This window comes from Mesocricetus auratus, unplaced genomic scaffold (genome assembly GCF_017639785.1).
Source record: "Mesocricetus auratus isolate SY011 unplaced genomic scaffold, BCM_Maur_2.0 Super-Scaffold_100006, whole genome shotgun sequence".
Lineage (NCBI taxonomy): Eukaryota > Metazoa > Chordata > Mammalia > Rodentia > Cricetidae > Mesocricetus > Mesocricetus auratus.
Genome location: NW_024429190.1, coordinates 24,477,806 through 24,498,499, shown reverse-complemented (window position 1 = coordinate 24,498,499; position 20,694 = coordinate 24,477,806). Strand labels below are relative to the sequence as shown.

Below are 20,694 nucleotides of genomic sequence, written 5' to 3'. Positions count from 1 at the left end.
GTTCCTTTTGCAGCTGATGTCTCAGAGACCAAGAATCAGGTTGTAGGAAAATGGATGGGGAGTCCCAATCCAGTCTATAGATGCCCAGCTAATGAGCGAACCACAAAGGTGGTTTTCTAGTTTCTTCTCAGGTCTTTGACTAGGTGCTAGGGTCTGGTTATGGACTGCAAATGGGTGAAACCTGAGGAGTAGCTTGACTTATTCACAGATTGGCTTGTAGAATTTATTTGTCCATGCAGTTCTTTTGAACGTGTATGGTCTCATGCCCCAGAAATGATACAGAGGTGGTGGTGGGCAGCAGCAGGGAGATGTATTTTCTTGGTCCTCACTGAACTCTATGTCTGTAGGCACTTCACAGCCTCTAACCTAGTTTATTCACACGTCTACCCTGCCAGGCGGATATTATTTTGACTGCTTTTGTGATTGTGGTTATTTGCAGTTTTCAAAGAAGTAGGTCAGTTAAACTACCCTGGCTCTAATAGATAGGAAGCCTAGGACATAGTCTTGTCCTAGGACAGCCTTGTCCACAGGAGTAATTTCCATCAGTGACATAGTACCTAGCAAACCTGGGCTTGAGTTCTGACAGCAAATCTGTACTACAAAGCATAGAGCTTGAGAAAGAAGGGGGCCTGAGGTAGAGTGTCCCTGCCATTTCTCCCTCCTTCTTCCTAAAACTTAATTCTCTTCATCCCCAAGTAAGGCAGCTAGGGACATCTGGCACATGGCTGCAGCAGAGCGGAGGTACAGAAAGCTAGACACCCCATGTTCCAATTCTACATCCCTTTTGATGGCCAAGCATACCTAGTAAGTTACATTTTCCACTGACGCTTTAGTATCTGCAATTGCAAAGCTCAGAAAATGCACAAATAGCTACATTCATTCGTGGAGCCATTTCTATTGAGAATACCATGGGCCAGACACCTTTCTGCAGACTGGAGAATGCAGGAAAGAAACAAAGCTCCTGATGGCAAGAAGGCAATCCTTGTGTTGAGGAAGAAAACAAGAAATAAAAACAAAAATGAGAGATTTGTGGATTACATTGGAAAACACAGAAAAAGCAGTCAGAATAGCATTTGGTGGGTGTTGAATACCATTAAGGGGTGATATTTATTTATTTTTTGTAGCAACTTAAAGTCAGATAAACTAGTGAGTTCAGCATTCCAAATGGGGTTTATTTCCAGAACAGATTTTTTTATGCTTCCAAATCCATAGGATTTTCTAAATGCTCTAGAAAATTCCATGGTGTGTATCTTGAAAGATGGGGGTCTCAGAAATGGCCAAGGCTGTCTTTACACTGCTCATTTGATGTCCCACTAGTAGGCTTTAAGGATAAAACCCATTTCTTACTCAAACGTGTATTCTATGGTACTGAACATAGTAAATGATCAATAAAATACTTAGAAAGAAAGGAGACTGGGGTGGGAGTTTGAATGAGGGTCTGGCAATGTCCTGGTGAGATTTTATATTTACTGTTGTGGTTTCTGAAGAAAAGCATCGGCCTGAATGTGGCTATTGGGTGGAATCCAGAGAAAGGAGACAGAAAAATTCATTTGTCTGAGCTTCTTCCGTTCTGCGGGAGAGGGCGACATCAATCTTCCCCCAGCGTCTTAATTGCTCTTGTAAGGAATGAAGGCTCATTCCTGAAGCCTTCCAGTGATGGCAACAACTTAAGGTTGTCATAAGCAAAACAGCTTAATGGTCAGCAGGGAGGTTGCAGTCTCCGCCAGGGCCCCAGCATTGGGGGACCATGGAGAAAGACATAGTAAATGGAGACTCCCGCTAGCCCCACACTCCTCTGACAGGCAGCTGGGAGCCATCTTCCTACAGTTTGGCACCAGAGCAGACAGTCTCTGAAGAAAACTTTTGCTTAAGAGTTTGGGGATGAATTGAACACTAAACTGGACACTGCCTCAGCCTCTGCTGTGGGTCCCCTCATCTCCTGGGGTCAGCAATCTCAATGTCCTTCAGCTACATCCTTCCTAAAGCGCTTTCTAGATGAACAAGGAAAACACTCAAAGAGAGACAAATAGACTTATGTGGAGGGCCTGCATTCCCCTGAGCTTTTCTATTTTTCACAATTGTTTTAATAACAAGAGAGTTGTTGTTGCCTTAAATAAAAACTTCAAGAAAATCCACTGGCATAAGACTGTTGCTTCTGTGTAGGTGTGTGTGTGTGTGTGTGTGTGTGTGTGTGTGAGAGAGAGAGAGAGAGAGAGAGGCAATGACTGTCTGTTACAATGATATCATTGTATAAAAAATAAAACTATGAATTTCCCTGTTTGAGCAAATCATTAAAAATTGAAAATGACAACTGTTGGCCTCATTGTAAAATCACGTTTTCCATAGATAAAAATGGACTCAAGACAGCAGACAGCAAACAAACAAGCCAAAAAAAAACCCTAAAGCCACAATCTTGAATGCATTCATGCCAAATAACAAACCTTCCATAAATATACAGCCATGGATTTAAAAGTACATCTTAAAAATCTCTCCAACTATGTCCTCAAGAATTAATTTTTAGGCCAGACAATGATTGGCACCCACCTAATTATAGCACTCAGAGGCGGAAGCAGGCAGATCTCTGTGAGACAGGCCATCCTGGTCTACAGAGCAAATCCAGAACAGGCTCCAAAGCTACACAGAGAAACAATGTCTCGAAAAACCAAAAAAAGAAAAAAAAAGACAGAAAAGAATATTTAATTGTTTGAGTTGGTGTTAGTTTGTTTAGTGAACTGCAATTTTAATCCACATTAGAAGCAATCAATTTGAAAAGTAGCCACACGCTACCCACCCCTTCCCAGAACACTCACACATATATTCTAAGTAGGGAGCCACAGTTTTGTTGATGTTGGTGGTTTGTTTTATTAGTTATATGCCCCCCTTTCTTGCCCTCTTTGAGATACTTGCTGCTGTTGCCTTTGCTTGTTAAGTAAATGACCTACCTGTCTCTTTTCAGGACAGTGACAACCTCTGGTGGGATGCGTTTGCCACTGAGTTTTTCGAAGATGATGCCACATTAACTCTTTCATTTTGTTTGGAAGATGGACCAAAGCGATACAGTAAGGAAGGAATTTATTTTCCTAGTATTCTCTTATTTTTGTGACTATAAAAAGACAACAAAGGTCTGAGTATACTACCCCGAGCTGACAATCTGACAATAGTACCTCTGCCCCTGACAATGCACTTGCTTCCCACCAAGGCACTGTCACTGTGTGGCAGCCCAGGTCACCAGTGTGAGATTTTTCTTTTGAGTCTTAGACTGTTTCTGCATTTGATGATTTAAAGGGTAGAGCAAATATGCACCAAGTTACCCAATATGTGGGCAGCAGAAGGATGAGGGTTTGGCATGTGTCTTGTCTGTGATCCTCTTTTATCCCTGGGGTTCATGCTTCTGCTTGTGTAAGTTTCCTTAAAGAAAGAAAACCCTCACCATCACAGAAGCAGCTCCATCCTCTAATTCCCGATTATCTACGATCTCAGGTATTTATTTGACAAGTGCTATCTTTTCTTTTGGGCAGTGGAAGCAATAGCTGCCTTGAACATACAGTTTGGGATTAGTGTTGACAGAATTATAGTCCCTTGTCTTTCTGGCGAGTGATAACTCTATAAAGATCCCAAAATTACAGCCAGTGGCACCTTGGGTAACAGCTGATCTGCCCTGATTAGGTTCAGCCAACTTGTCAGCCATCAGATTTCCTGGTTGTATTATCAGCCCAAGAGCCGTAGATATATCAACACAGAAGCAATTAATGTCCACTGAGATCAGAGAGACACATGACTTCAAAATCAGCAGTACTCATAGGAAAGAACCTGTCAGAGGGGAAAACAGTCCCTTGTCACAAACCCAGAGATGATGATGGAAGTTACGAAGATGAAGTAGTCTGTTCAAAGAGTTTGACAATTGATAGGTGATAGACTCAAGATGAACATGGTTCAAGACACTGGTATTGGCTGAATATGTTCAAAAGTCACTAGGGAACGATGTGTCTTTGTTTTTAATATAAGGATGTTTTAAAGAATCTAGTACTATCTGGATCTATCGTGTGACAAATTAACTTACCATGCTAAGATATGCATGCAGTGATATTTTTTGGGTTAGCAAAGGTTTGTTAACCTGTGGTAACTTGTTCTAGGGACATCTGTTTAGGATTTTGGTGTTGTGGGCTATTTTGAATGAGAGAATTGGTATGGCAGCCAAGGGTCTGAAGTGTCTGGTGCCAGCACTGGTATTCTACACCATGGTGGTTCTGCCTTTCCCTTGTGAATGCCCCAAGTCACCGCAGGTCCTACAGCAGCATTGCAGAAGTTGTAGGGAACTGAATGAGCCCAGCAATGCATCAAGTTTTCCTTCGCCTATTACCCAGTCAGAGGTGACTGATTTCTATCCAAGCAGGCACCACCCTCTGAGCTGACTTGTTTACTCATTCAATCATTTCTTTATTTTCTGAGGCAGAGCTCAGATAAACTTGAAGTTATCATTATTTTATGTTCCTGGGCTTTGCCAGTTGGAGAAAACACAAGGGTCTGCTTGGAGGATTAACTAGAATTACAGCCTTAAAACCTGCACCAACAAAACAGGTTCTTGCTCTTTTCTCTGTCGAACCAGTACCCAGACATCAGCCCGGGTGAGACAGAACCTGTGCCAGTGAGAAGTCATATGCCCATACACACGAGTAAGCGCCTGACTGGGATCCATCATGGCCCAGGTTTCTTTGTTTCTCTGAGCCAAAATATTTCCTGAGTGGAGAAGAGAAACAAAGATGATTGACAGGCTGGAGCAGAGTCTCATCAGCAGCCTCGCTGACAGCCCGGTGATATATGCACCCGGCTGATGTGTGGACCAGTGACAGCTGATTGACAGCCCTGGACTGGCATACAGAGAAGATGAAACTTGCCTAGAACATCTGACATGGCTGTTTATGTGGTGCTCCCTTGCACTGCCACCTTAACCCATTCTGGATGCAGGCACAGTATGCCGGGCTGGGAAGATACCTGTCTGTCCCTGGACTCAAAGCTGAGGTTTTTCCTTCTTGACTGCCAGAGAGCAGAAATCTTTGCTTTTCTTATAGGAAATTAAGACTTGCCTAATAGTTTTTTTATTTATAGGAAAATTTCCCCCAATTATCTGTGCTAAACAGTAAGAACTAACACTAGGTGGTTTACAGTTTTTCCTAGAATAGCTTATTCCTATCTTCATCCATGTCTTTGCAGTTATAAATGTCATATCTGTGTGCTACTCCAATCCTGGACTATGTTTGCTCCTTTATATTTTGTCTGCTACCCCCATTCTAATGCTGAGTCCAGGTGGGTGGAGGTATTCCTGAGAGCTGAATTCTCAGGCTGATTCAAGAATGCACACACTGCAATCGGTAGTCAGTAATATTCTGAGTGAGTGAACACGTGAATAGACATTTAGGAAAATGTTTAGCTCATCAAGTGGAATGGGTGGCAAAACAAGGCTTAACCCAGCTCTTTAGACTTTCAGTACTGGATGGACTCGATCCATAGTCAGTGCTCTGCTCTAATTTTCAAACACACTAGCATGCATTGGGATCTATTCTAATAGAAAAGAAAAAACCCAGCATTGCCCCCATAATTAAGGGAAAACAAATGACTTCATCACTATGCCTATTTTTTGGTAATAGTTATAAGATATAATACTTGCGATGCTTTTATTCAAGATAGAGGGCACAAGAAATCAGTGATACACACCCTTAAGGTCCTCTTCATGCTGTTTTGTGATTCTAATCCAGTGTGGTGTGTTGTTAGTCCCTTCCCTGCCTAGGGCAGAGAGAACACAGTAAGTTGATCACCCACTGATCAAAGAATCTTGCTTTTCTTACTCCTCTTAGGCATGCAGCAGAACTGTGTTGTCTGCTCTGTTTCTCATGACTGTCACAATCATCTGAGTGACATGCTGCTGGGAACCTTCTCAACAGACCTAGCCATTGTCAGCTACATTCTTAGGAAATATGTATATGGGTCACAATTCATTCAAGAAACATTTTTGTGGGGCATGATTCTGGAGAAAGATCCAGAGGACCATGTGGTGTGTGCATGATAGAACCTGTTTCTCATAGGAAAGAGTGGCCATCCTGGGTTGTGCCAAATGAGATGACGTAAGCAAAGAGCCTAGGACTATTTGTAGCACACTAACCAGTGTCTATTATTATTGACAACAATGAACAGCCTTGGCTTCACCATGCCTTTTGAGCATTCGAAAGGCCTGCCTTATAGTAGGGACTTGCCTAGTTCAGTGTGTAGAGCTTGGTGCTGAGGCTCTCTGACAGGTGAGAGCCCCCAAGGCCTCTCTGCTGTGCAGTTCCAGGAGAACTGCAGTCACAATTAGATTCTGCTTCTTTCTGCCTGCAGCTGCCCAGTAGAACCACTCCCACTTCTGGGTGTTTGTTGCATCAGCCAGAAGAGGAAAGCAGAAAGAAGCCTAGTTAAATATATGTGCAGTACAGCTCTGTACTGTGGAGGTAGAGATTCCAGAGCATTTAATTAACTTGGTTAACGTTTGGGAGGGGTGAAATAAATGAGAAATGTCATCTTGTTGGACTTCCTCATTGAAAAAGGGACTTTTAGGTTGATCCCTGAACACAACCCAGCTACATGGCTTGGAATAATTCATTTTGGAAGTATCAGTAGTGTCCACAGAAAGTGGAAGTTTAGTGAGGAGATACATCAAAGGTTCTAGGCCCCACTTCAAGTCCCATAAAAATGTTTAAACTTTCAGTGTTCCTTTAACTATTCAGTGGAATTTTAGTTCTAGGTTGAGATTTCCAGTAGTTGTCCATTATACAGAAGTTATCCCACCCAGACTTCACATGTGGTCTAAAATGAAGGTTTGTGGAAGGATCATCCACCTTCAATGTCACAAGAAAACATTACTCTGCATCAATTAGGAGGACATTTGACTTTTCAGATAAAATGAATAAATAACATAAAACAATTTAGGAATGCCACTTCAACTCCCCCCTTTATTCTCCATACTCAGCAGGTCTCATTAGGTAGCCTGGAGAATTGCAAATTGGCCCCTCTGTGAAGCAATTCCCACACAATCCACTTCTTTTTTTAAACAATTTCCTCCCCCATCTCTTTTTTTCTTCTGAAAGTTGTGATGGCTTTGTAGTATTAACTAAGTTCTTCAGGCTTGTCTTCAAATGTGTGTTTTTATGTGTTATGTATACAGACATGTTCCCTTAAGCTATAAAAGTTCTCTGTAGTCCACTTACCCTTGATCTCTCTCTTCACTCACCCACCCTGATATATATATATATATATATATATATATATATATATATATATATTGAGGTTGTAGTACAGGAATTCTGAAATCACTTCCCTTAAATTTCTCTCAGAGTCCTCTAGAAGAGTACCGTTTCATGTGGCCAGTGACTGTAGGCCCTGAGCCACCTCAAAAGACACATAACAGCTGGTCTTAAGGATTCAGTCCTTAAAGTAATTTCATTTCCTGAATATTTGTCTTTCTCCTCCAGAGTATCAATGTCATGGTCCCAATTCACATAGAATCATTTTGTGTCTGATTGAATCTACTTAACTTCATTTTTTTCATCTGCAAAACCAAGATATTAGTCATGACCACATCACATATTATTATGAAATGCATGTGTGGTTAGTTCAATGCCAGCCTTGATGCAAAAATTGAACATGACTTCATGAGTTAATGAATATCTACAGAAGTGAATGCATTAACCCTACAACATGATAGGAATTTGGAATTAAAATAAAGGTGGGTTTTCACTATTCATTCCACCATTTGGCACAGAGCAGAGGGATGTCTGGCTTTGGTTAGTTTGAGAATCAGGCCTGTCTTTCCAGACACTTGGTGGCCAGTTGAGAGAGGGGTAAAAAACAATATTAATGAAGAGTAAGATATTAGCAAGCAACCAAACTCCTACAATAATGACACCTTCCCATCAGCAGTTGTAATGTCCAGGTCCCATTTTGAGAGAAAAAAGTGCTGGTTTAAAAAAGTACTGAGTGCCAGTACCCTAGTTGGTAATTTGTGGTTGTGTATCTCTTTCACCAGGGAGCCAATGAAATGAAATTGCCTTTGATTGCCTTTCAAACTTCCTCTTTGACGACAGGACTTAGTTCCTCAGAGCTGCCCTTGATGGCTAATGACAGGAATGCATACTTGTCCGTGTCTGTGTCATCACTATTGCAGAATGACAGAGATGTCATTGTCTCAGAGGCACCAGGCAGTTTGAGTTACATTAAGTGGTTTTTGGTTCTCTGGTCTCTAATGTGATTTTACTGAGTTATCCTTTTCAACTGGAGATTTCATTAAGTGTTGATAGATTTGAAGCAATTTAAGTTAGGATAAAAGAAAGTTTCCATTCAGTGTTCATTTGTTACTTTACTAGTTCATTGTTTTGTTTGTTCATTCATTCACTCACTCATTTATTCATTCATTCATAACCCAGAGTTTCTGCTGTTTGTCTGAGAATGGTGGACATCTTTGGAAGGAAGGAATCTTATCATAAAAATTTGGGGGGTTTTGTATCGTTTTATTTAAAACTCTTACCTTAAATTAGTATAATCAATGGAGAACCTCAGACAATGTATTCTTGTGGCATTAATGGAAAGTCTCAGACTATTCATTAATAAATGACTACAGAGAAATCCCGCAGTAATAGATGCACTGACAGTCTGATGAAGGAGAAAAAGGGGGCGTGAGCCTCTTCCCATGTGTGGTTTCAGGTTAAGGACATCACAAGTTACACAATGCCCATAACAATAGATGGAGGGACACTCCATCCTCTCATCTCTGATAAATTCCACACTAACAATTACATGATGTAATGGACAAGAAAAGAGTCCTTTGAATAAGTTTAAAGTGCTTTCCAAATAGGAGATACAATTGTCCCCATATTTATGACTGATCTTTTGGGATTGAAGTTTCATTTGCCCTCTCTCTATTTATAAATCAGGCTTTCATGTACTCTGAGGTGGTGGCTTTTTTTATAGTGTGAAAATTGTGAAATACATAGATTTAAGCAAATCAGATCTCTGACTGTCTTCAGCATCACTGCTGGGAGGTCTGAATCAGGTGGAAGGAGAAAAAGGACACTGTGTATTTTCTGGAGACTCTGTGACTATGGAATCCTGGTGCAAAGCATTCCTGGCTTTGGTTTTATGGAGTATTTTCTACTTTTATGTCTTCCATAAGAGTCTCAATCCAAAATGACTGAATTACGGGAAAGGTAAGGCAAAATTCCTGGTTGTTACAGTGACAGACCTTCCCACTGGCACATGTTTCTAGACAATAGGAAGGAGCTCTGCACCATAAACGATGTTGGGAAGAAGAAACTGTCCTGACCCTCCTAACCATGAACTTTTTAGCCTAAAGGAAGGGGTGCCAGATAAAATGTTAGTCTAGCAATGTCATGCTTGGCTTATAATCATAAAGGTGCTCGAGGGTTCACAGTGGGATTATGTCTTGATAAACCCAACTATGTGTTGAAAACATAATAACAACAAAAACCTCACTCTCCCCTATCCAAAAAAAGAGTGTGGCTTAGCAGCACCACATAAATACCAGACTTTTTTTGGGCAACCAAGCACATCAACCAGCTCCCAAATCATGACATGGAGACTGGTTCTTAGTTTTGAACACTTGGTCTTATCTTAGCTCTTTTCTTGCTGGTTCTTATAACTTAACCTGTTTTTTTTTGCCTTTCTTTCTTTCTGTATATCTTACTTTCCTGCTGCCTTCGTGCCTGGCTATCTGGTAGCTGCCAGGCTTCTGGCCCCAGGAATATCCCCATCTTTCTCCCAGTGCTTTTCTTCTCTTGAGCCTGGAGTCTTCCTCTTATCTATTCTCTCTGCCTGCCAGCCCCCCACAGTCCTCTCCTGCCCAGCTATTGACCATGCAGCTCTTTATTAGGCTAATTAGGTCCCTTATAAGGCAAAGGTAAAACAAATGCAGCACATCTTTACATAATTAAACACACACCCTTATATCTTTAAACAAATGCAACACACATTACACAGTTAAAATGATATCCTGCAACATAAACAAATATAAAACATCTTTATATAGTTAAAGTAATTTCTACAACACATACACTCAGGAAACTGGTTGTTCTCCCTCACAATCATATGCCCGACTGCTCATTGCAAGAGGGTACCATACCCTGTTTTGCTAACCCAGGAAGCAATTAGGGTCAAAAGTTCTAATGTGCTTTCTACTGATTGCCTGTTTCCATGTTGCTAAGTAATCCCTCTTAAGACAAAGTTGAAGAGTAACTATACTACAAAATCACCGCCTGTCCAAGCAAAGATCAACATTTAAGTTTGTACCCTGCTATTTTTCTTTATTAAATATTTCAGCCTTATGTAAATGTCCCCAGTTCATGCTCAAATACAAAACTGTGAAAATTTAAGAGCAGGTAAATGGAACTAGAATATGACACGTCATAGGAAATGTACTTTTATTCACCAAAGCCCTGCTTCTGCTTGTGCTCAGCTAACTGTGAGTTCCCTTTCAAGAAACACCTCAGTAGCAGAAGGCATAGAGAAATCCTATCTGCCCAAGTTGAAGTTCCGAGTGTATTATAAGCTTTCCACAGGTTGCTATACTATTGGGTAGGCATTGAGCATGCAAACAGGTGTGATTTCTGTCCTGTCTTAAAGGAACCTGCAGGTTAGCAAGAGTAGTAAAGATACATACATATTATCAATTCCAGTGCGATACCAATAGCACTCTGAGAAAGGAACAAGGAAGGTACTGCACTACAAGGAATGTATTAAAAATAAGTTTATTCAAGGGTAGAAATAAATAGGACACAGACTTGTCATATTTGATGCAGAATATGATGACTGTTATTAGCTTTACACTATTTGGCCTTAAAAATTTCCTGAGAGCAACCGCTTCAGTACATTCACAACTACAACAACAAAAATCACCATGCAGGGAAATTGCTTTATTAATTTTCTTAACCTTTGTTTTCAGTGTATTTTTATATCAAAACGTGCTGCACACCTTAATTATTAAGCATTTTATCATGTTATCCTTGTATAAAGGTTTCTTTTCATCCTTACTTGTTTCTTCTCCTCTTCCTCTTCTTTTTCCTCTTCTTTATGCTGTTGGGGATCATACCCTGGTCTTTGTACAAATGAGGCAAGCACTCTACCCCTGAGTTACATATATATTCAGCAAACATAAGGCTTTGTATATATGATTATGGACTGGACAAGTCCCCTAGCACATTAGAGAAATGTGACTCAACATGTGGGGTTATCTAGCTGTAGGTGCAGTGTAGCACCTGTGACTTCTTCTATGTCTTAAAACATTCAAACAGTCTCAAGTTGCTGCAACTCATCTTGTATTGGAATATAAGACAAATCATACAATAACTTGCAGATTTGTAGAGAATCAGGACTTGAGGTTCAAATGCTAAACTGAAAACTAAAATGGCACTCAAGGCACTAGGACTGATAAATTCTTTAAATGTTTTGGACAATGCCCGATTGGAGTGTTTGCCTATGTAAAGTGTGATTAAATCATGAAGTTGTATAAAATAAGTAATTCTGAGCAATAATAAAGTAATTGCTTGCATCTTCTTATTGAGTGGATCTCATTATACAAAATTTCATGGCAAAAACCTATTTATTTACTTAGCCTTTTTCAAGGATGGTCCATGTGTCATTTTCTGTATACTAGACACATAAAAATGAATGGATAAAACCTTGTTCTCTGGAGATGCTAAAGAACAAATTGAGCCATTACTTCAAAGAATTAGCTCTTATCAAGAATCAAACATAATTTTATTTGTGTTGTTTTGTTTAGCTTTACTTTGAGAAAGGGTCTCCCTGTGTAGCCCGAGCTGTTTCCAAATCCACCATCCCTCAGCCTCAGTCTCTTAAGTGTTTCCTCCAATATCCACCAGTCACATCGTACCATGGAAATACATACCTCTTTTCTCTTGCTATGCACCTTTAACTTAATGCTGAGTAAGTACCATAGTGAGCTTGTCAATTTGAAACATTCTTTGCAACACACTCAGGTAGAGTGCAGTCTTCATGTCCATGCCATGTTCTCAAGTAGTAAATACACCTTGCACATGCAGGTGGAGTAAAATAAAGCATTCATCGAAGTCAGGTTAAATTAGTTTAGTATTACAGCAACTTGATAAGCCATATTTTGTTGATATCCATGGAAGATCTGCCCTTTTCTGAACAGAAAATGAGGAGGAATGGAGAGGCAGGAAAAGGGAGTTTGCGGGGAGGGAATGGGAGGAGAGGAGGAAGGAGAAACTGTGGTCAGGATGTAAATTAAATAAATTTAAAAACTAAAAATTGTTTTAAATAATAAAAACATAATATTCTTCTATAATTACTGCTGCGCTGCATTAATACTGTAGAAATTCCATGACAAAGCTGCCTATCAAGACATGTTTCACGAGTTACTGTTCAATCACAGAAGTCCTGTTAGAGCATTTGCATCTAGGAATGTATAGTGTTGTACCTCCATTCCAAGAGCATCTACTTCATACAACCGTTATGTTTGTTTTTATGATGGTCTATCTTCTCCCAGAGCCCTCTTTAATCCAGTTTTACATGGGAACTTTTCTTTTGCAATATGTATCTTTGTTTTCTTCAAAAGTCAGGAGGATGTGAACTTGACAATTGACATTTGTGCAAACATTTCAAAGATCTAAAGGAATGAATGAGGTCATGCCATTTTGTGAACTAGAGCACAGTTATACCTAGAATCTATTCCATTTGTTATCTGGAGTTCCCCCAAAGCAGTGTATTTGCCTTCCCCTTTCTTATTTATGCCTTGAATAATCTTGCTTTTCAAGTAATCCTTGATTTCATTTTGAAAACTATGTCATTTGGTATGTCAGGATTGGTTTGCATTGATGATGGAAACACATACCAGCTTTCAGCACCTAAAGGTGCTGAAACTTTTCCACAATTACAGACCCACATAATAACTCCACATCACTCTCCTGTCCTTCATACAAACCAACCCTGAAATACCTTCCACAAGAATGTAAACTATCTATGCACGTGATTTCTGATTTAATAGATTCTTGGACATATTCCACAAACTGACATCAGCTGCCTACCTGAGAGATGCAACTGTCTATCACAAATTTCCTATGAAAATATTTGTTGTGCCACACATGTGAAGTAGTTCCAATATTTGGTACAGCTGACTACACTCCCTTCTTTTCAGTTAAGGCATTTAGGACACTTCTATTCTCAAACTCTGAAAAAACCAACCAACAAACAAAAAACTAAGTAATCAACTTTTTCAAGGTTGTTTGCATTAAAATACAAGAACATTTCATGCTTATCTATTGCCTTTCAATAGGACTATAAGAGAAATGGTAAACAGTATTTGACTGATTATGCAAATAAACTGCCAATTATACCCTGAATCACTCACCACAATTAGACTCTATACAGGACTGTAGTCATTGCAAGGGCTGTAGTACTCAGAATTCTATTTTTTGAAGACAGGCCCAAAATCAGTAATTATGAGAGTTATTATTCAGGTTCCCAGCAGTGTGGCAGCCATTTATCACTTGATAGTTATCCTGTTAAACTTCTATCAGCTACTAGCACTGTTGAAAATGGCCCACCAGCCCAGTGTGAGGAGGCCCATGGAGCTGTTCAGAGATATATGGTCAGTCTGGTCTGCAGTATAGTTTCATTGCCATTAGTTGCAGACATTCTGGGAAGTCTTGTGTTTCTCATCAGTTGTGTGTAGCATCCTTCCCCAGGTCCCATCGCTTCTCCTGATTGTCAGTGGTTCCATTGTTTTCCTCCCGTTCTTAGCACTGGGCTTTGTTATCAACCAGATGTTTAATTGGCACACAGGAGTGGGGAAGATGGCCCGGTCCAGGAGATGTAAGGAGTACCTGAGATACTTTATCAGTGGTGTTCGTCTAAAAAGAGACATGGATTCCAACATCAGCTCAAATTAAGTAATTCTAACTATGATGTTACAAGTTTCATAAAAAAGAATCGGATACCTTTTTTCAGTATGAGGCAGAGTTGAGGTCTATATTAAGAAAAGTTTTCAGCATAGATTTAGGTATAGATTTGAGAGGGGAGAAAAGCCATTAAGGAAAGACAGTATATACCCAGACATGAGTGTTGGCTTCTCGAGAAGGAGGGAGTCACTCGCTGGATTCTTATCTTTGGTTGTTTTGCATGCAACAGCAAACTCTGGGTGTGGTTCATGAGTTAAAGGGACAAAAGTTCTAATGATGGCTTGAAGTTTGAAAAAGTCCTTGGCAAATCAGGGCTCTCTGTTTAGGGTGCACATGTGAGGAACTGTGTTCTGTTCCTCTCTGTAGCCTGAGTAACTGATACTGAGGGGTAGTGGGAAGCCTCACTGTTAATATTTGCTGTGCAAGACTGAATGGCAGTCATTATCTCATGCCACCCTTACTTCCTGTCCCAAGCGTGTGCTGCACTTCACACTTGGTGTGATGAAAACAGTGAGATCTTTGGGGATGTAGGTTCTAACACTTCTTCCCTGGGAGCCTGCTTTACCACTATACTACTGGACATCGATAAACAGAGAAACTCTTGAACTGTTGCCTGTTTAGACAAGAAGGACTCTTGTTCCAATCCTTAAAACTATGCCCTCACCCTCCTCACTCACTCCTCCCGGGAACAGCATGGGTTAAAAATGCCTGGTTCTCCGTGGTCCATGGGTGCCCCAGCTCCCCTTTCTTTTCACAGTTAGGCATGGGCTTGGACTGCTGACATCCTCCTGACATCGAAGCTACAAAGCTGACATTTGCAAGCTTCCTTCTTCCGTGCGGTATGGGCCCCTCCATATGTCTTCCACAGTAACTCCCTATGTTTTCAGGGAATCTGAAGATTGATTTCCTTCCAAGTCCTTGTTGCTGGCACTTCCTCCAAGCCTCCCAAATTGCCAAGCGATGAACTTCAATTTAGAGGAGCTGTTACATTTGTCATTATGAATTTGCTCAACTTTAGTTAAATTTGAAGATTTATGCTCATCCCCAATGGGCTCTGAGAATCTCTCTGAAGCTCAGAGAGTTCACGCCTGACTCCCTTTTCACTGTTGTGCATAAGGGAGTTTTTAGATGCCTGCAGTTGCCCTGCCAGGGCTCAGGGTCACTGCCATTGTGTCTTTCTGGAACCATTTGGACGGTCAGGATCTCCTATGTAACTCACCTCTGTAAAGTCACAGGAGGGTCCTCTCTGTGCCACATGCTGTGGAAGCCCTTTACAGTTTTCACAATGAAAGCACACACTAAACCCTTACTTTGGAGGCAAATAACCCAGGGTTGTGAATCAGACATTCCTGACTTGTGATCACAGCAGCTTCAACAGTGACGATCCTGTGTATTGTGACTCTTCTCTCCGAATCTTACTATTTTCAATGAAAACTATATTTACCTATCTCTAGCATGATAGTATTTATAAGTAACACACATGTACTCCCTGGAACATGAAGACAATCAACAGGTCGTAACCCTAATGATTATTTGTATATAACATCCAGAAGTTAACTCAGCTCTGCCTAGTTCCCAACAACCCACCTAGTTAATTCTGCAATTGGAACTCACATTTCCATATATACATTTTGCTACTGTTGTTACAAGACAAGATTCTAGAGCATACTGACTTGCAAAAAATGTTCTCTAATCTCTTTTTTCATTGTGAATAATCAAGAAGATAGAGGGATGATGTGGGCTGTATTTTATTATATTTTGTTCTTTGACTCATCTTTGAAACAGTCTGTAGTCTTGTGCAATTGGAGCCACTAACAGCTTTGGATCCAGTGACATGCAGAACATGAGATGCAACCTATCTGATGGCTGTTTTAGTTTTCCATGGCAGCCTATCAGATTGCTACATACTCCTGACTCATGTATATTTAGCTTTCCCGAGTTAGTTGCTCAGGGCAGGCAAACTGGATGACCTGGAGGTTAAGGTTACCACTCAGCTGAAAATGGTGTTAGTGAAGGCTGAAGTCTAGCTGAGTCTAACAACTGCTGGCAGAATTGTAATGTAGCATTGTTGACAGCTCCTTACAATGGTTAAGGAGGAAACCCCTCATATTAAAAATGATTTTTAAAAATTTATTCTTTGAAAATTTCTTATTTGGATATAATGTATTTTGACCATATCTTCCCAACACCCTTGGAATCCCCATATAGTTCACCAAATTTCATGTCCTCTTTAAAAAAAAAGAGAGAGAGAAAACTTTACTGAGTCCACTTACTGCTGTCCATATGTGCATGGGTGTGGGGTCATCCAATGGGGCATGGATAAACTACTGGATCTTATCCTCTGTTCAAAGAAAAACAACTAACCCTATAGCCACCAGCTGCCAGTAACTCCTCAGGTAGGGATGGGGCTTCATGATCCATTCCCCATTCTGTGGTGAAATCTTTAACGAGCTCAGTATTGAGCAGGCAGTCACAGCTGCCCTGAAGGCAGGCTTGCTGCAGCCATGCCACGTGTGAGGCACTGAATTTCTTGATCGAGGTTACACCTGGGGCAGTGTTGAAGGCCTATTTTTTGTCCTCTACTCAACATGAAAATTTTCTGTCTCAAGGCCAGCAAGGGACTTGCCTCATTTCAATTCTTTTACTTTAAGTGTCAACTGCCAGGCCAACTCAAGGGTCTTTATCTTTTTTTTATTAACAAACAGCAGCAGCTATTAGATTAGGAACTTCAGCTGCCAATCTGTCTTCCATAGCAGGTAACAGGCATAGTGTTGTCTGCTACCTTCATAGTCACCAGTGCCTCTGTTGTCAAGGAGAAGGGATTATGGGAGTGCTTGCCTCCACAGTGGGAATATTGGAGACCCAGTAGGCATGAACATGGCATATGTGTATCTGTATTATAACACATGAAATCCAAGGAAGTCGCACAAGACACAAGCATCCTGTGAATCCCAAGGAGATAAGCCACGCAAGAGGTTAAAGACATGGCAATGAGGAAGGACAGAAAGGGCATCTCAAGGGAAGCATAGAAGATACTTAGGAGAAGTGCTTAGTACATTTGTTTGATTGGAACTTACCTTTAGGAAGCTGCTCTGGGTTTTAATTAATTTAGGGTTTATTTCTGTGTGTGTGTGTGTGTGTGTGTGTGTGTGTGTGTGTGTGTGTGCTTGTGTCAATGTACCATGTGCATGCAGTACCTGCAGAGGACAGAAGAGGGCAATAGATCATCTGGAAATGGAGTTATGGGTGGTTTTGAGTCACCATGTGCTGGAAACGGAAGTTGGGTCCTCTTCAGGATCGACAAGTACTCCTAACCTCTGACTCCTCTCTGTAGCCTTGCTCTGAGGTCTTAAATAGACTGGGTTGCTGTGAGCCTATGGGATCTTTAGCATGCATGCTGGAAGCCCTGGAGCTCTGAGCGTACCTGTATGCATTCTCACATGCTGAGTTAACTGGGAGATGAGCCTGGTCTAGCCACAAACCTTTGGTGTGAATCTCTGGAATCTACACTTTGTGCTCACCCTTCAGACTTCGGGAAGTTTTTTTTTCTTTTCTTTCCTTTTCTTTTCTATGCTCGGTGTCAGCAAATTTCAAATCTAGACACTCAAGGGCCTTGCAAACTGCCCTTTTCTGGGAGCCTTGCCACTGTATAGGTAATAGAGCTAAGAAGTCTGTAATGTTATCTACATAGGTAGATAACAGTCTCTAGTTATGCTGTATAAGAAATAGTCTGCTTGTCATTCATGTGTTCTGGGTTATTCAGATTTTAAAGTGTGAAGGTTAATGAGATAAAATGAACACAGTAATTATTAGTTACTAAGGGGTACCCAGAGGAAGGGACCACTCCCAAATCAGCTCACTTCAATATCACTGGCCACCCAGGCAACTATCTCCTTGGACATTATCATTGCCCACTTCATGTCTCTGAGCTGAGCCAGATTGCCTCCCTCAAGCCACACCTGCCTCTGGGGTTGAATGGGTTCTTGGGGCAAGTACTATAAGCAAAATACATGGGCTTACACACGTGTGAAGCAGGAAGAGCCTTTCCCCAGTCTTTGCAGGAGATAGTTCAGGATGGGGTGGGGAGAACCTATAGCACACCAGGAAAATGAACACCACGTGTGGGAAATCTATCTCAAAGAGTAAATGTACCTTGAAGATGAGACAAAACAAAATCACTTATATATCGGTTGAGTGGATGAAGTGCCTGTGTGTGGGATGGGAGGATCTGCCTTGGTGTTCTAATTGTCCTTCAGTCTTTACAGCCCACTCTGATCCCTAGTTCCCTCCGAAAGAACCTCTCCCTTCTATCTGTGCCTCCATGTGGTTGGCAGTACACGTTATACCTTTCGTATGTCTTGCATTGTTCCTGGTTTCATATTTGCATGATACGTGGGTTTTAGAAATGTCTTTGTGTTTTTTGCCTCTTAATCACCAATAGATAGCATTTTGCTGCTCCTGAATGCATCTATTAAATGAATAAGAGCTAGTTGGAAGTAATAGAAGTAGCAAGTTAATAAGTTGATAGTCTGTGGTACTTTAAAATATTTTTATTGCATGCATACACGCACACACACACAGATAGAAACAGAGAGAAAGAAAGAGAGAGGGAGAGAGAGATTGAGAGAGAGAGGGAGAGACAGAGAAAGAGAGAGAGAGAGAGAGAGAGAGAGAGAGAGAGAGAGAGAGAAGGCCAGATGACAACTTTTTGGGTTCAGTGCCCCTCTTTCACTATGTGAGTCCCCAGAGTCGAACTCAGGTCTTCAGACTTAAAGGCAGGTAGGCACCTGCACACAAGGAGCCCTTTCCCTGGTCTGCACTGAATGGAAGATCTTCCTAGGCTATATTTTTCCTACATGAGATGATCTTAGGACAAGAGCAAGTTCAGTAGCCCTAGAGACATCAAACTGCTGTAATTCTGTGTGTAAATATATGGATTACCAGCTAAGAAGCACCCGGCCAACTTGATTATAACCACGTGTAATTACCTAATTACGTTCCTGATTGCTTCAGAGAGGTAGAGCTTGGCTTATGTCCACATTCTGGCTGACAATCTTTCCAGGCCATCGAAATCTGGGTGGAACTGCACATTTTGTTCTCATTACTGAAAGTTATATTTATCATCATCAGAAGAAGCCTTTTTAAGATCATAAATAAAATACACGGGTTACATTACGGAGATATTCCAAGTAATCATTAGGGCTGAAATTCTGTCAACCTGTCAGTATAACTATGTGTGTACAATAAAGTAAGGCATCAGGACACAGTAATTGTGTCACTTCATATAGAAAATGTATTTTCATATTCATGAGTAAAATGTCATCCAGGAGGCAGTCCTCCAATGGGAATGAGAAACCAGAGTGGATATGTTCAAGAAGGCCACAAGTTATATTGGACAAGTGTCATATTAGCACGAAACAAAAAAAAATACCAAGCCTATGTAAGTGTTCCTGAGTTAGTGCCTGGTATGCTGAGTTGAGCAGCAGGAAGAGCAGAGGGTATGGAGGGACAATCAAAAGAACAGCTCACACCAGTGGAGGCCTGGTGGGATTGATCCATGGCAAAGAACAAAAGATTTGCAATGTAGCTAAGCAACTGTTACCAGAGAACTCACTTTGATAGACACCTAGAAAACCTCCAGGGCTCGCAAGTGGCACGTTCAGGGCAGTGTAAAGTCAGGAATATATCTAAACGCAATGAGATGAAAGCCGCGTTTAACAGCTGGCTGTCGACCAGAAGACGAATGATAGAAACTGTCAGGTAGAGAATCAAAACCGGCTGATCTCTTTAAAATGGAAGACACCATGGCATGTTGCTACTAAAACAGAACCAAGGCATATTTATTGAGGTCTCACGGTAAAATCTCCGGGAACTCCTTCCCATCTCCAATGCCAAGCTTCATTTTTGTCTTCCCATTAATCACATGAATTGGACTCTGCTACTAAAAATTCTTGTTTTGTTTTGTTCTACTGAACATTTAAACCTCCGTCATTTAACCCAAGAAATAAATACACGGTTTCATGATGCATTTTGACTATAGATTTTAAAGTTGAAAGCTTGAATTCAGATATAAAACTCAATTATTCCTTAAAAATCAGTTGTTTTAAAGCTATTAAAGATGCTCTGTTTTTGAGACCCAGGGCCAAACACTGGGCTGAGCTAGGGAGTCTAGCTGAGGAGAGGAGGAGGAATTATAGGAGCTGGGGGTTCAGGGACATCAGAGGAAAACCCTCATCCATGACTAACCTGGCTCATGGGAACTCACAGAGTATGAACCAATAACTAGAGAATCTGCATGGGGCCACTTTAGGCCCTTTGCATATATGTGATAGTTGTACAGCTTAGTCTATTTGAGGGACTCCTGGCAATGCATGTATGGGCTGTGCCTAGTTTTATGGCTCTTGGAAACTTTTCCTCATGCTAGATTATTTTGCCCAGCCTGAATACAGGTAGAAGTACTTAGTCTTATGTCAGCTTGATATACCATGTTTTGCTGAAGCCCATGGGAGGCCTGCTCCTTTCCTGGCTTTGTATTTGCTGTCCATGTCTTCAAAGATTCTCTGCAACATGAAAATGCAATTAAAATGCAGTTAAGTCACCAAAAAAGAGTTTCTGAAGCCAACACAGGCATCAAGATTCTGAAATAAAAGGGGGGCATGTATTAGATTGTTTAGTTAAACAATGTCCATTTAGAGTCAGAAGATCTTCTTTTCCT

At 40.9% G+C, this 20,694-nt stretch overlaps 1 protein-coding gene across 10 annotated transcripts in view; it reads left to right on the top strand.

Moving 5' to 3' along the window:
- Nucleotides 1–20,694, top strand: part of Ldb2 (LIM domain binding 2) — a 340,208-nt gene that overhangs the window by 129,255 nt on the left and 190,259 nt on the right. For all 10 annotated transcript variants that reach the window (XM_040747051.1, XM_021226421.2, XM_005068797.4 and 7 more), the window contains exon 2: nucleotides 2,957–3,059. In XM_040747051.1, coding sequence (XP_040602985.1) covers nucleotides 2,957–3,059 — 103 coding nt within the window. The remainder of the gene's footprint in view (nucleotides 1–2,956; nucleotides 3,060–20,694) is intronic.